Raw genomic sequence first — 16,606 nt, forward strand, 5'->3', positions numbered from 1 at the left:
ACATACCAGATACTCCGCCAGCCACTGGGGATACAAAGAAAAACAAGGACGATCCCATCTGTGAGGGAGCTGAGGGCCAAACCCTTTTAAAGCTTGAACATGGAGTGAGCACAGCTAGATAGCGATGATCACCCAATTCCCTCCCTGCCCAAACACACTCCCAAAAAAAAAAAAAAAAAAAAAAAAACCACACAGATGCTGCTGACTCCACACTCATCCTATGGGATGGGCTTTACGCTCGCGGGAGAGATCTATCAAGGCATCTTATGAGGCCATGATAGATTCTATGTTTCTAGATCAAAGCAACTGAGCCTAAAGCAAGTGAGAAAATATTCTTGTCCCACATTTACCTTATTCCAAGGGGAAAAAGCCCATCTATTATTATGGTCTCTTCTTTAAATTTCTGAATTTCTAACAGCAGAAATGAACCAAAAGCTTGCCCCTGACAAGTGATTTACCTTGCTGCCTTCCCTCCTCAGCCTGTCCTTTAGAATCTCTCTAGCGCAGTGCCTCCCTCCACCCAGCCAATTCTACCATCAAAACGAAGAGGAGGGAAGAAGAGAGGGAAAGGGTAGGGCGGGGGTGATGAGAACACTCTATCCTCATCTTAGCAGCAACAATGTGCACTGCTTTTAATTGAGCTGCTAAGCAGCCAGGGGGGATGCTGACATCAGGGAACATTCTGCATAAAAAGCCATGTCTAACAACCCCTGCAAAAGCACTCACATGTGAACCACAAGTGACACTAATGGCTGTCACCCCCTTTGCAAATGAGGTGACTCCAAACCCCACAAACCCAGCATTCTCGTGCCTTTCACGTGAGACGTATGGAACCAGTGTCGTCTGTCTTTGTGCTCGCTCTCCATTTCATCAAGGAAGACTTACGAACTGATAAGATGTTTCCGGGAGGGTCAGATACCACTGAAGAGATCAGGGATGCGTTTACATTTGTCCTTTGGGAGCGTAAAAGGCAAGGAGGACAAAAGCACGTGACAGAGACGTTCATATCGAAAACACAAGGAAGAGCAGTGCTAGAAGAGGAAGGAAGGAAACTGGTATCCAGTTTCCGTGGCAACCACAAAGCATGCATGCTACACCATCATTTGCATAGGAGGTGGAAGTGATATCCCTGCAATCAGATCTCTGAGGTAACAGAAAAAGGAAATGGCCACAGCGGTAATAAAACTGCCTCAAATGAAGTTCTACCATTTTCCTTAAACAAATAAATGCAGCAGAAACCTGTGTGCTTACCAGGAACCTTAAGCGAATTCTGGGAGCAGCTGCCCATTCTCACAAGCATCCAAAAATTTGTCCTCGGTAACAACTAATGACCAATTAAATCAAAGGGATTTTGCCAATCTCTAACCCTGCAGAGGACACACGTGCTCTGGGGCAGGCCCCAAGTTTCCCATTCCTTCCTTCACACTAAGACCCATGTGCACTGACCTCTTAGGAGGGTGGTACGTCTTTCTGGAGAAGAACGGACTATCTACGAAGACTTCTCTAAACAGAATCCCTCTCTAGCAGGAAAAGTAATGTGTTAAGGAAAGAGGAGCCCAGTTTCACTAATGAAAAAGCTTAATACACGATTCCAGGAAGATAAGCATTAACAGTAAATCTGAAAATAAACTGCACACTGCCAGAAGGATACACCTCTCCCTGCTTTAGATTCCTACACTGTGTTACTCCATATACAAGGTGCTACCCCACCCCAAATTAGCCAGGCCACATATGTGGTGCTTTAAGAGACACTTAAAAATGGAAATTCCAATGATAACTTTAAAAGTCAAGTAAGGATGGAGCCAACATAAATTTATTCTAAAAGTCTCCTAATCAAACCCAGAAAATGACAGTGAAAGCTTTCAATTACCAAAGCCCCCCCCCCCCCCGCCAATCCCTTTCTGATTATCCAAGAACCTCTATGTTTAAGTCAATTCATCCTTTGGTTCAAAAAAAGAAAGAGATCGCGACTGGGGTTTGTTTTTCGTTTACTAAGGTGAAGACAGGGAGCCCATCTGTTCCCTCCTCTAATCAAAGGAAGCTAACTAATGCTATCGTTCAACACGCATCCAACAAACATCAATTCCCGTGCCTCTCAGCACATCTTGGCTTGGAGTGATTTGGAGACCAAGGCTACAGCACAGCAGGCACCTACCTACTACTGAGATATGTTACCGTGTTTAATTCGAAGAACCACCTGGGTTGTTGGTTACTGCAAGGCTGCCTACCTGGGCTGGTCCAACTCGAAGCCTGCACAGCTCCCAGACCACTGCAGGTCTCTGCAGGCCCAGGACAGGCAGGGTGGGGTGTCAGGTGCACCCTACTCTCACTACAGGTGACTGCTTAAATCAACTACAGTAATGCGTCAATCCTGACGATGGATTCTGCAAGACAGAAGAAAACTGGAGCGGGACCTATATTTTTGTCCCAACAAACACGTGTGCCCCTTCAAAATATCAACTAACCTTCTTATCTCAAACGTGCTGTACAGAAAAGTTAGTAAATAAACCCTGCCCCCTTCCAGCCCTCTGGTCAAGTCAGTTAGAGAAAGTACTGAAGCACACCAGGCCTTCCAGAAACAGCCTGCTACAGAGCACACGGACCACGTCATGTGTCAAGGCTCAGCCTCTGCGAGGAAGCTCCCAGCACGGAGCGCTGGCCCTCCCTGCTCTGCTGGCCCTCCCTGCTCTGCAGCACCCAACGTGCTCATGGCGTGATTAATGTGGCTCCAACACATCCAGCTACCAGGCTGGCTGCGCCCCCGGCACTGGGCCTGTCCCTCCGTGTTACCTTGCCCAAGAAGCTGGCTCCCAACACCCTCCGTCAGGAAGTTACAAGAGCTTCTCCACGGAATCTAGAGCCTAGCAAGAGTGAAAGAGTCTACAAAAGGAAAAACTCAATGTTCCTGTCAGCTCACTGTAGGGTGCCCCAACTTCCCTAGACACCCCCTAGTGTCCCACAGGCGTCACATCTTCCATGGTACTCGACACACAGCATTTGAAATGATCTGCTTCTTTCCTTCTTCCCTCTGGAATGGAGATTTCCTGCAGCTCAAAATGAGGCTTAATCGACCATATCTTAGATCCACCCAGTACCTGGCAAACAACTTGGCAAACAAACAATCTTGATGAAGAAATCAGCATTCCTGGACTCTGCTTCCCTGAAGGTCCCAGTACTCTGAGGGTTAGAAAGGTATCGCTTGGCCCAGCCCTGAGAATCCTCAGACCTCTCCCCAAATTTTGAAAACAGAACTCTTCCGTCCATCTCCAACACCAGCACTCCATGGGGGCTCTGCACCACTCCACTCAAGGTGGGTAGAAACCATTTACCAAGTTCTGAAATAATCTGGGGGCTTTATCTCCTGGCAAAGTTCACCCAATCCCCTCTGTGTGTCAGTTTTCTCATCTACAAAATGGGAATGATGTTCAAAGACCTATCCCAAAGGGTCTGCTGTGAGAATCAAATGGACTAATACACGTAAACAATTTAGAATCTGGCCGGCACACCAGAAGTGGCACATAAACATTTGTCGAAGTCACCCTGCAAAGGGGTAATTCTTTTGGAAGACTGTCTTTCTCATGGAGAGTTAAGAGGAAAAGTTGAGTTAAGCAGCAGAAAAAGGTTCTCCAAGGAGACGAAGTGTCAGTCCACACGATCCTGGAATCTCAGAATTTTCTTTCTCCCGATTTCTAATCAAGGGCCTAGTTATAAGACTGCGCCAGAAAGAAACACGTCACTCCTTAAACCATCTAACTCAGAGGATCAATCAGGGATAAGTCTCCCACCCAGGGGTCACTTGCCATAAGATCAAGAGGCCATGAGGAAGGGACACACAATAGTTTACACATGTTCGTATGCTACCCAGGGACCCAGCATCACTCCAAGAGTTTAGAAAATCTCACAGACACCAAGGCCCTGGAAAGCTGTCTTCCTGTCCCAGGAACAATGGCCTCATGGACTGTATGAGAGTCCTGGTCCCGGGGATACATCTATGAACAGTGCTGGGCCAGAGGCACTGAAGTCAGGAGGGGGGTCTCAGGAGGCTAAAGCCACGTGCCATGTCCACAGGGTCGAGAAGAAGAAGGGGAAAGGAGAGAAGCAGCAGGAAGGCTCTCCAAGGAGGGGATGCCTTGAGAAAACAGGTAAGGAGACTCCGTGCAAGGACAGGGAACCTGGAAAAGGACAGGAACGCCACGCAGTGCAAGCAGCAGCCCGCAAGCCCTGAACACTGCCCTCCACACCCGACCTCCCCCGGCCTCGCCACCACGGCCCTAAGGAAGAGCAGGCCAGTGAGAGTCAGCGGGACTGGGGACGAGAGGTGACGCCCTTCCGCCAGCTCCTGCCTCCCACGTACCCAACCCAGGACAACACGCAGGGGCTCAGCCCAGGGTGAAGTCAAGCACACAGAGCACCCCTCAGCCCTACTTATGCTGGTTTGGGCGGTAACAGTGCACCTCTGCTAAAGCTAGAAGCACAGGGTAGAGGGGAGAAAGAAAACATTCCAAAGGGAAGGGAACCTGCAGTCCGTCCTGCCATTTAGGCCAAACAAATCTACACACATTCCACACAGGGAACCCCGAATCACCAGCCCAGGTCTGGGCAATCACGAAGCAACCTCAATCCCCACCCAGTTCCAGATGCTTCCAAGCTCCACCCTCTGCGTTCTCCGCCCCACCTCCCAAAGCACCACCTAGACCTGGGCTTTCCTTCCTCTGATCCTCTGATCCGCGACTGGGCTGCGCCTTTAGTCCACCATAAAGGGCATTGCTCGTGCATTTTCACACGCACAGTCAAGAAGGCCTAACGTGTGAGAAGGACCACACAGATGGACTCCACAAGATGCTTTGTTAAATGAGGAAAAGGGTCTGCTTCTTGGAAACCAAAGCAATGCAAAACATTGTCTTGAAACCCCCAAGTCATGCCACACAGGTAACAATCTGCCACACAGTCAAAATTCCAAGACAGGAAGAGGAAACAGGGAATCCCATAAACCAACCACCCATAAAAAACATCATGTGCAAAACCAGTCAGACGTCATGCTGATTAGAGCAGCTTCCATGTTCCGCAGACACCATGGCCAGGCTCCATGTCACCATGAGGGACGGGACGCGGGAGGGTTCTCTTGAACAGACTGCCAGTGTCTTGGGTTACCGAGGGGACAGAACTCATGAGCAGGATCTGAGAGGTGTGAACAAAGCCCAGGGGATGCTGCTGCAGGAGAAGAATCTGTATCTAACCATGACCGTGGGTGATGACACTGAGAAGCCCTGGCACAATCAGAAAGGCTCTCCCAGCTCTCTGCTGGCCAACTGGAGTCACATGACTTTCAGATTCACCTTGGTGGCCACTTAATCTGGGAACACACTTAAGATCAGGGTTAAGGTGTGTAGAGCTGAGAGGTGCAAACTCCCCTCCCAAACTTGAACAGCAGGGAAGCTGAAAGAGACCCACCCATGAGCAGGAACCTGAGGAGAGCCAACAAGAGTGAAAAGTGAAGTGAAAGAAAAGCATACTTTCCCAGAGGGATGTAGGAAGAACCCACTATAATCACTAAGTCATCACGATCTATCTGGAATGGTCACTTGAAATAAAATAGTCAGTTAGGTCCTCAGAGTTCTCACATCCAGGATGACTTGTGCAGGAAAGCATGACCTCTAACCTCTAATACTGGAAGGCTCCAGAAATGACTTCAAAAGCAAAGTGTGTTTTACTCAAAAGAAACTGAAGATTCACCTGTCTTCGATCTACTGCTTGGTTTACAATGAACAAAAAAATTTCACTTATTACATTAAAGAAGGAATACAAGCACCAGCAGACAAGAGACCATTTATAGGCTATATAATCTGAGGGGCCGCAAGAGTTGTCCAGTGCATGGAGGTGCTCAGCTGAGGGGGCGAGAGGCACAGTGAACCAGCCACGGTTCAGCTCGCCAAGCCGGGCACTGCTGACCCAAAGGAGCACCCTTCTGGAATTTGTCCTGAAGGTACCTGAAAAAATAAGACCTACATCCGATACTCCTGATGGAAGGTGACATGGTGGAAAAGTTCCAGGCATTAGAGATATGAAGAGCTGGGTTCAAATCGTGACTTTGCTATTTACACGAAACATGCCACTGGTGAAGTATTTTGAACATTTGTTGACTCAGCTATAAAACAGGGTAATAAAACCTTCCAGGTATTTCATAAGGATTAAAGTAAGATTTATTAGCACGATATGTTATATTCACTAAGGGACAGTTCTTCTTTTAGAGACAGAGCTTCTGGAGCTTCCAAGAGTATGAAGGATGGATTTCTACTAGCAACATGCTCTCTTGTGGAGGGAGATTTTCTGTTTATAAGTCAGCTGCTTCTTTATTTTGAAATTTTCTATTTCATTGCATTGGGGCCTACTTAGGCAATTCACTTTTTTCTTTTTTGATGACTAATTAAACGTGAGGTTATGACCGTGACTAAGATAAAGTGCAAACACAGTAGCTACATTTCCCGTGTGGTGTTTCTATCTCATTCTCTTTCTCTCAGTCAACATTCAAAGAACAGACAGGACTTCTGCTTCTGGCTGAGACAGAGTAACAGGGACAGGATTCCCCTGCTGCCTGAAGAAACTAAAACTCCACACAAGACAATGGACATCACACAACAAAGCACCACGGTCCCTGGGAAACAAATGACTGCCCAGGTTACTGCCTTGAGAGAAATCCAGAGGAATCCCTGAGTTGAGGAGAAGGAATTGAGAGTTTGGGGAGGAAAAGAATGTATAGAGCAGATTACTAGAGAGGCAAGAGCCACACAGAAAAGTCTGGAATCTGCTGAGGACCCTCCTCAAGTACTCGCTGAGCACACGTGTGTGAGGGAAGTACCCAAGGAAAAGTACCACAAGAAAGAATTACAGGGAACACTCCCCAAACCCCACACAGGGCTGGGAATCATGCTTTGTCAAAATGGTACACATAACTCACAGGGCACTGAGTAAAGTGCTTATATGGGTTCTACCTGAGTAGTTGGGAAAACCTACCCCTACACCAAACATTGCTCTCTGGCCCTACCTAACAAAGCTTAAAAGGTTCAATGTTCTCTAGTAACCTAATCATACCCTAGAGCAATGCTTGAGAAGAGGCAGAGAAATACAAACATACCCAGAACCCAACAAAAGAAAACTTACGATGCCTGGCATCCAATAAGAAATTACCAGGCAAGCAAAATAGGAGGAAGATATGACCTACATTGAGTGCAGGGACATCAATCAATCCAAAATGACCCATAAGTGACACACATGATAGGTTAGTAGACAAAGACACTAATAACATCTATTATAATTCCATTCCATATGTTCGAGAAGGTAGAACAAAGACTAAGCTATATTAGGGGAGACACTAAAGATTATAAAAAAATCTAGAGACTAAAGACAACAATGTCTGAGGCGAAAATTATATTAGGTAGATATTAGGTAGAAACTACCTACAATGAAACACAGAGAAAAAAAAGACTGGAATAAAATGAACCGAGTATTCATGAGCTGTGGAACAACTTGGAACACCTTGATATACGTGCACCTGAAATCCCTACAGGGCAGGGGGAGGAACGCATGCAAAATATACCTGCAGAAATAACGGTTCTAATCTTTCCCAAATTGATGAAATCTACAAAACTGAGAAGCTCTATGAAGCCCAAACACAAGAATCTAAGAAATCTATATGAAAGCATATTGTATGATAGATTTTTTAAAGCTTTAGAAGCAGATGTCTTGCCAGATACACTGCAAGCCAGGAGATGATGGAGCAGTACCTTTAACAACCTCCACGGGGGAGTGGAGGAGGAGGAACTATTAACCTACAATTCTATACCCAGCAAAAATATCTTCCAAAACTGAATGTGAATTTCTCACAACTGCATGTGATTCTACAACCCTAATAAGAAGATTCTTTTTTAATCAGGGTGAAATAAAGACCTTATCAGATATAAAAAACCTAAAAGAGTCATCCAACACCAGCAGAAATTGGAAATGTTAAAGTCCTACAAGCAAAATCAAAAGGAAAATGATACCAGAAAGCCACAAAGATCTAAAGGAAGGAATAAAGAGCACCAGAAGTGACAGCTGTGTGGGTAAATTAAAAGAGCAGATGGGCTAGACACAGCTACGTTTACATTTTTTACATTTATGTAACTCTACAGTTATTTTCTGTGGTTATTAAAGATGCCACATAATATTCAGTTCATCAGTTTTGCACCTTTTTTACTTCCTGTAGGTAGAGAGTATGTTTCAGTCAAGATAGCTCTGAATTCAATAGTGCATTTAACATTAAACTATCCTACAAATGCATTTTGTTACACAGATATGTAAAAACTATTTAGGCTTTTAAAATTCTAATTCCTAAGGATGGTGACGTTGAATAACTCCAATTTCTAACACTGCGTGCTGCCCAGTAAGAATCCTATGCATTTGAAGGGCCTATCTTCTTTCCAAACTTGGAGGTAGCAAACTACTGCATGTCAACATAGTACCTCGGAACAGAAATAATAAGGAAAACAGTAATATTTGACAATTCAGCTGTAAAAGGGATGCCCATTAAAAGCCTGGGAGAATTCTCATCATCTCAACATGTATTCATATCCAAAACCTGAACCACACCAAGTCCTCACCCCTAACACTCCACATTCAAAATCCAACCTCCTAGAGCATAGCTGACTGTCTGAACTCCATCAAGTCTTACACTCCCAAAGGCTTAAATAACTAAAATACAGCAGCTCTTTGTTTAATAAAAAGAAAACACTTACATCCCTACAGAGGCACAGTCCACACTATTTTTTTTTTTTTACTAGTTCAGTAGACACTCGTGGAGTTTGTTTTTAAAAGTGTGTCAGGGATCTTACTATTAAGTACTAGCGAAACAGGGGCCACCCCCCAAGGGCTTAGGTGTGACTTACATGTGAATAGCCCAGATAGCATCTTCACAAACTACAACCTCACCCCACTCACACCTGCTCCTTGCAAGCAAATACCTGGTCACAACAAGCTTTGTGGAAGAATTCACACTCCACACCATTAGGGTCCTTCCCGGGACTCAGTAAACTTCAAAAAAAAGAGGGACACAGGCCCACACTTTTCCATCTGCCCATGGATGGCGGTGAGGGCGGCGCCATGGAAAAAAGATATAAATCACAATTTGCATAAATCAAAATCACATTTGAGAAGTCTTCAGTGAATGTGCATGTCCCCATGTAGCAATTCATGTGTCATACACGCTGATGACGGCTAACGGTAATATCTCACACGGAGTCCTCATTATATACCTGGGAGCTCCTCATGAATCAATCTGCCTAGGACACAAAACCCCCCATGAGGTGGTTACTACTGTCACAGACATTTTACAGGTGAGAACACCGAGGCCCAGTGATGTTACAGAACGTGCCAAGAACACATAACAGACAGCTGAGCCAGAAGAGGCCACACGGTCTGGCTCCAGCCCATACTCTTAACCACAAGGTGCCCATGACACATCCCTGAGAACTACCACCCGTCCAAAGATAAAATAAGTACATACAACACTTAATTCTGCTAGATATCTGAGTGGCCAAGGCCAGTGACCCCTGAAGGACCATGCATTTTGGATCTCCCATGCACTTACACCTGAAAGTATACCATTTCACCAACTTCTTTGTACACCTTCTTTCCACCAGCCAAACACATAATCCCTTATCCTGATCATAACCATCATTCCCAAGTTTCTCACAGTCTATCCACACATGACTGACAAAACTGGTCCATTCTGGTTTCTAAAAATCCTCAGATACTTCTTGCAGGAAACAAATTTTACAATAACCGAGTATCATGGGATGAGCAATATAAGGGGGGGCGGGTAAGGAGCTAGGCATGGCATGATTAAAGGCGGAAAACCTCTACAATGTTTCCATTCTAAACAGTAAGAACTAATTAATGTATGATTTTTTAAATTATTTATTAAACTCACCTACCACAGGGATCAAAAGAAAAAGAAAACCAACGCCTAGGAACTCCCACCAGCGCCGAGTCCTTCAGATCTTCAATGGCTGGACTGCCCTGTCCATCAAACAGGCAAAGAGCTTCTAGAGAGGTTGGCTTTTCCTTTTACAAAGAGTGACTTTAGATGATGACCTTTTAATGACTAGGTAAAGAAATACCTTTTATTTTTGCCTCAATCAAGAAAAATAAATCCTATGGAACTCTGGATTCTACTGCTTCCTATGTACCCAAAAGATCCCCAACTTAAGTAAAACCAATGGCAGCAAGTACATAGGACCAAACATAGCTTAGGGGGTTTCCGGTAGAAAAATAACACAGTGTAAACACATGGGATGTTTTGACTAAAGACTTAAGAAATGTGTTACAAGCATCAATCAGAAAATGGAATTGCTTCAACTTGCAGGCTAGAAATTCAGGGCACGGTCTAAACTGAGGTTGGCATAGTCTACACATCAGATTTCAATTTTTCTTAAGGAAGTCAAACACATAAATTCCCTTTCTTTCCCTCCCCCACCAAGACAAAGGCATATTAACTGGTGATCCTAAAAACATGCACCTAGAAAGAGCAATTAACTGTACAAAAATAGCTAGCAATTCGTATCATTCTAAAGAGGGGGGGGAGGGGAGAGGGAGAGGGAGAGGGAGAGGGAGTGAGAGAGAGTGAGAGAGAGGGTGAGAGAGAGAGCATTTTCCAAAACAAATACATAAATCATGACTGGAATTTTAGGACTCAGTGTTCTCACATAGAAAGTCTAAATGCCAAAAGAGAATGCAAGTGGTGCATCATAAAACATGCTCTTCTCGTGCATATTTATGGGAATTTTAGACGCTAGATAAAGAGTAAGATCTAGTCAACAATCAGTTCAATGTCGCTTCAGCGACATTTCAAAATCACCACTTTAGGTAGTTACTCTGGGCTTGGCTTGGAATCAGCAGAGACAGCACACTCGTCAGCTTCTTAGAAAAGGTACGTTACATGTAACATGAAGGAAGGTTGAGCACTGAAGTCTGACGGTAACTGACAAAGCTCCAGGAATTCAGATTCCAGCTCATACCCTTACAAGGCAGGGCTCATACCATAGAATTTATACTAAACGTTTATGCTAAATACCAACAAGGAATCAAAATAAGCCAAAAATTATTAAAAATTATTATTTTCTATTTGCTATGTACCCTGCAACACTTCAAGACATTTATGCCCTAACTACACTACCCATCCGTAAACTACGGATGGGTAGTGTAGCCCCTTTCTGCAACGCAGGCCACCCCAGAGCAGCCCTAAATCTAGCCTAACCTGTCAAAACCTTAATCTACACTATATGTCCCTGATAGTAGACTGTGATCGTAACTCCCCAAAATGCTGTCATGAATCCGTAATTCAGTAAAACAAGGTACTTGGCACACTAATAATTAAAGCAGATTAGCAATGCGTTAAGTTTTCCCTAAGTTCCCCTAAACAAAGTTTCTCTTTTTCACTGCCCTGGAGAATTAAAGTTAATTGACTGATTTGCACACAGCTGCCACACAGGACCACAGTCCCATGCAAAGAGGAAGCCGGCAGCACTGCCATCTGAGAAAGGCGCTAGGAGCCAGGGACAAAGGGCTCCCCACACCCACCCCAAGAGAATGAAGCCTAATGGCCTTTGTCATCATACCCCCATGCTGACCGACCTCACCAGAGGTGAGGGTGATGGACGGCCATGTAGCTGAAGGATGGGTACTGTCATTTCCAACCACAATCACAGACTTTTGTTCCTCAAAAACAGATGAAAGATGATGCATGACCCCCCCACCCATGTTTGGAAACATGGAGAGTATTATTACACATTCCAGTATGTTTACTAATGTGGTTTTTCTTACACACCCTTTAACTCTCCCTCTTGTGACGGTGCACTTTTCAAACTGGGGCAGAGTGAATGTTTGTCACAGAGCATCTGAAACATTAAAGGCTTACACTGAGACACCCAGCCAAATGTTTTTAAATAGAGTAACATACAAAGTCCAGTACACCGGCAGAGATACTTCTTACATACGCATGCTAATTGTACTAACAAATCCAATGATGCCTTCTAAGACACAGTGCCGAGGATTAAGGGGAAAAGAGGATGGAAGTTAATACAGACTCTATACCATGGGTATTCTAGCTGAAGACACTGCGTGACAGAGGAAAATAAAGGCTTGGAGCTATGCATCTCAAATTTCGGATCTAAAGTACAGTTCTGTTAAGGATTTTAAGTATCCACACATGGCCACTCTTCTCCCTTCCTCTTAATTTGCCACCATATTCAGTTCTTCATTAGATATACACAACTAGATGGTTTCTGAAAAGTAACTGTAATTCTGTATATAGAAAGGGCAAACAACGAAGTCCAGACCAGGAGTTATTTTTTCCCCCTTTCCCAAACCTCTCCAAAAAACAGATTCTAAGAAAAAGTAATTAATCTTGTCATCCAGGAAAACACTGAGTATGAGAGCAGAAAAGGAATGAAATGAAATATAAACTCTAAGGGGGGTGGCGGTCCGCGCAGACAACACAAGGCGTGAAATAAGGCTGATAACTAACAAAGGGTTTTTAAAACACCCAATTAAAAGCGTTATTATATAATGTCACTGTCTGACCATGAAGCCACAACTCTTATCAAACTACCATAGCCAACTTCCTGATCAAGCTATCTAAAGCTTATTTAGGAAAGTCATTTAAAAAAATTAAAAACCTGCTGGTAAATTAATTTTAAGAACCGATTTCACACCTACTAACTTGGTTAACACCAAGTGGATTTTGCTTTCCTGACAAGGAGAAAAATTTTTCAGAAACACCACATTTAATTCTTCAAATTTTTAGAAACATCTCTTTAGAAATGGCGAAATACCACCTAATATACTCAAGAATACAACTGATGAAAATCAATTAAAATGAACAGCAAAGACAGGAATTACAAGTTGGCAACTCTTTGGCCAATTTTTATGGCAGGAAAGTGTTTTCTTCTGGTCCACAGCATTTTTTTGCTTTATTCATCTCTAATAATAATTAGTGGATAATATTTAGAAACCAGGATATCTGATACAAAAATCCAGAATTCTGGCTCCTCTATGAAAAAATCAGGAGATTGGGTGAGTGGGCCCAAGTTTGTCCCCACACGGACAAAACTGGCACCTAGTGTGAAGTCCCTGGTTTAAGGCAGCAATATTTTCAGCCTTGGGTACTAACCTTTTCCTCGACGGCCCTTCTTCAAAATCTGAAGAACTAACATCGTTGCTAGTTGAGGACACTTGGGATGCATCGTCCTTCTCATTCTCTGACTGTTCTGATGCTGGTCCTAATCCCTTAGACTGGCCATTACCAAGGAGCCCTACAGGTGAAAAAAGGGGACAAACACTTCAATACATGACATCAGGAAGCAGCACTTTACCACAGTTAACCCTACACAGTGGCTGATATGGGCAGACAAGAATCTGGATAGAAGAGAATTAGAAGGTACATATCCCTTGTGAATGGAGGGGGAAAAGTCCCACCTCATCCTACTTTAGACCTTACACGAGAGTGAAATGCCTACCAAAGAAATAACTACAACAGTAAGAAAGTCAAGCAGAAATGTGTAATTGTAACAATGCACTATAGCGTCCTTTCTGAAGTGCATCAACGTCTTTCAGGGTTGGGGAGTGGAAAGGAAGAAACAAACTTCACGTATTACCGATTCAAACTAGTTACCCTTCCAGGGCTAAATATTTACTCTAGAAACACTGAAATCCTTTTTGGAATTGCCTTCAGGAACCAGTACCTGCCACCCAAGAAAAAGCATCAATCATTACCTTGTGGCCATATATCAGTCCTTAACTAGAGGTCTGACTGTACAACTTGCTCTTCATAGCAATCCACTGTATCAGAGTCACTGTATTGGAATCTGATTGTCTCAGAGGATAAGGATTCTCCACGACTCCATACACGGTACCATGCGGAAGAGGGAGTCTGGTGGCCCCAGGATGAGCCACTAGTAACCCAGACTGGGAAAAGGGCTATGCGAAGTGACATAGAAGCTGCTGAGCCACCAGCCAACGGGTCACAGCTGAATAAAAGCCTGGTCTTCTAGCATGCAGATGTCCTTGCATCTAGGGTTCTGGATACGATTTAGGTTCTACCAACGGGGGGCTTGTACCCACACAAGTGTCCACAGCCACCGGCCCCCAGTTGCACTGTCTAGTCACCAGCCTCTGGGCATCAGCAGAAATGCTAGCAAGTGTCTGCATTTTCACAGCCACGGTGTTTGGCTTTTAAGTGAAGCCAAAAGGGCAGGGGGGCCCCTTGATTTTTGTTCTCCCAACCCTTCCAGCAAGTTTGTAAGCACTTACGTCCCTGTATTAAATCCCTTTTTGGTTGAAGCACTTAAAGAGTGGTTCCTATTAGTTGCAGTAAACACTATATAGAACACAATATTCTACATATTGGGTAAGATTTTCTGGAAGAACACAGTATACTGCAACAAAACCCTGGGACTTAGCCTGTTTACGCATGCATTTCCCCAGTTATCTATTTTTACATCATTTCAGGGTATGAGTAATAACATAACGCTGGAAATCTAATACAATGCAGTAAATAAAATCCCATGGCTGTCACTCAGACTTGTGGCTTTGGGAGTCATGACTACAATATGGAAGTGAAAACACTAGGCAACTTCCCAGAGAAACAGAAAATGTGGGGAGTTTGCACTGTGAGGCAAACAGGAGACATAATTGCAGGGAAATCTATGAGTCTAAGGGTTGAAGTGTGGCCAACGTTTCAAAGATGAGAGCAGTGCTATCCATTACGGTAACCGCTAGTCACAGGGAGCTACTGAGCATTTGAAATATGGCTATGTGAGTAAGAAGATGAACTATTACTTTTATTTAACCTTATCTAAAACTCACTATAACTAACATTTCTTTAATAATTTGATATTAATTCTTGAAATATTCCGGATGTATTATTAGGTTACGTCAAATACATTTAAATTAGTCTTACCTGCGTCTTTAAATTTTTTTAATGCAGCTCTAGAAAACTAACACTACATATGTGGTTGAAATAACATCTCTATTGACCAGCACTAAATTAGAGCACTGCAGCAATGTCATGGGCGGGGGGGGGGGGGGGGGGGGGGGGATGACCACGCAGCAGCCCACCAAATAGCAGGAAGATACAGACCATACTTATAAACGCAGATTAGGAAACTAGCCCAGGGACATAATATAAGTCACGTGTAAAAAAGGCGCTAATGGATGAATTACCACACTTAAAAAGGATGGTAAATTCAAAATAAAAATTCTGGTTATGGAACCATATATAAAACTAATTTTTAAGGGGGATTATCTCTAAAATAAAAGTGTACTCTTGGTTGAATTCAAATTTTTCAATAGTATGTAAGGACTTAAAGGAGAATAAAGCAAGAAAGGAGGAAGGAAATATAACTTCATTTTTTAACACCCACCAAATGCCAGGGCACTGGGGATACAGGCAAAATCCAACAAAGCGTAAATTTTAGTAGTGAGAGGAGATACTCCTGTATGTATCAGTTAGTAGTATGTACAAAGAAGAAACCTTGCACTTGCAGGGTAACCAATAGGGGAGGGCAGTGAATACGAATCACTGGAGCCAGCAAGCAAACCTGCAACAGCAAAACGAGGAGAGCAAAGCTGGTATGTGCAATACACCTAAAAAACAAAAACCAAAACAGTGGTGGTGCTGGTGACAGTGAAGGAGGAAGAAGAGGTGGTTGTCTGAAGCTGTGTTTGGAACAAGGAGGAAACAGAAGGGCCAGCAGGCGCTGCTCGGTGAACCTGAGGAAGAAGCACTTGCTGTCCCCTCTGGTATGCACATAACAAGATCTCAAGCATCTCCTGAGGGAGCAAGCAGCTCACGGGTGCATGAGTGAGTAAGTGAAGGAATGAGTTAGCAGAGAGAAGTTCAGCTATTCAATGACAGCTCTACCCTTGTCATTCTGACAAAAAGAACCTCTGTAGACTGTAAAGAGTAGTGACCCTCAAACTTACGCCCTGGGCATAACCCCAGTGTGCCCTTTTCTAACAAATTTCCAGATGATGCTGGTTCTGCTTTGGCTGGTCTAGGGGCCACATCTTGAGATCCACTATTGCAGGGGGAAGCAAGATTCAAGCCAGTAAGAGATCTAATTGCCCTAAGACACTATAAAGCTCTGGGCAAGTGTGCACTAGATCTCAGGAAACCAATTATGTTTGTACAATCTATCATAATACAACTCACGTTAGGGCACCCAAATCCAAAGTTCACTCACAGTAAGGCGCCCAAAACCAAAGTTCTGCTGGGGCATTCTTCCACCTTGGATCATTAATTTTGTGAAAGGAAATAAGGCTGCTTAAAACTTATCACAAAGCTATCAGACCCTGCTAATGACAAATACAGTTAAAAAGTAACGCATGATGGAAAAAAAGTGTTCATATCTAAGAGGCATCAGCCTAGAACAAGGATATAATGTTTCTTTTCTCCAAAAAAAAAAAAAAATCAACTGCCCAAGCACAAATTCGGGGAAACTGGATTATCAAGTTTTACATGAAAAGGGGGAATTTTAATTGACTGTATGTGAGCTCAATGTCAGGCAAAAGG

General features: G+C 43.8%; 1 protein-coding gene across 3 annotated transcripts in view; it reads right to left on the reverse strand.

The window, feature by feature from the left end:
* Positions 1-16,606, reverse strand: part of JARID2 (jumonji and AT-rich interaction domain containing 2) — a gene marked incomplete at its 3' end in the record, with an annotated part of 243,631 nt that overhangs the window by 83,668 nt on the left and 143,357 nt on the right. For all 3 annotated transcript variants that reach the window (XM_082848319.1, XM_082848320.1, XM_082848318.1), the window contains one exon: positions 13,205-13,346. In XM_082848319.1, the coding sequence (XP_082704445.1) occupies positions 13,205-13,346 (142 nt within the window). The remainder of the gene's footprint in view (positions 1-13,204; positions 13,347-16,606) is intronic.

Source organism: Leucopleurus acutus (genome assembly GCF_964270905.1).
Source record: "Leucopleurus acutus genome assembly, chromosome: 10".
In the NCBI taxonomy this organism is placed as follows: Eukaryota; Metazoa; Chordata; class Mammalia; order Artiodactyla; family Delphinidae; genus Leucopleurus; species Leucopleurus acutus.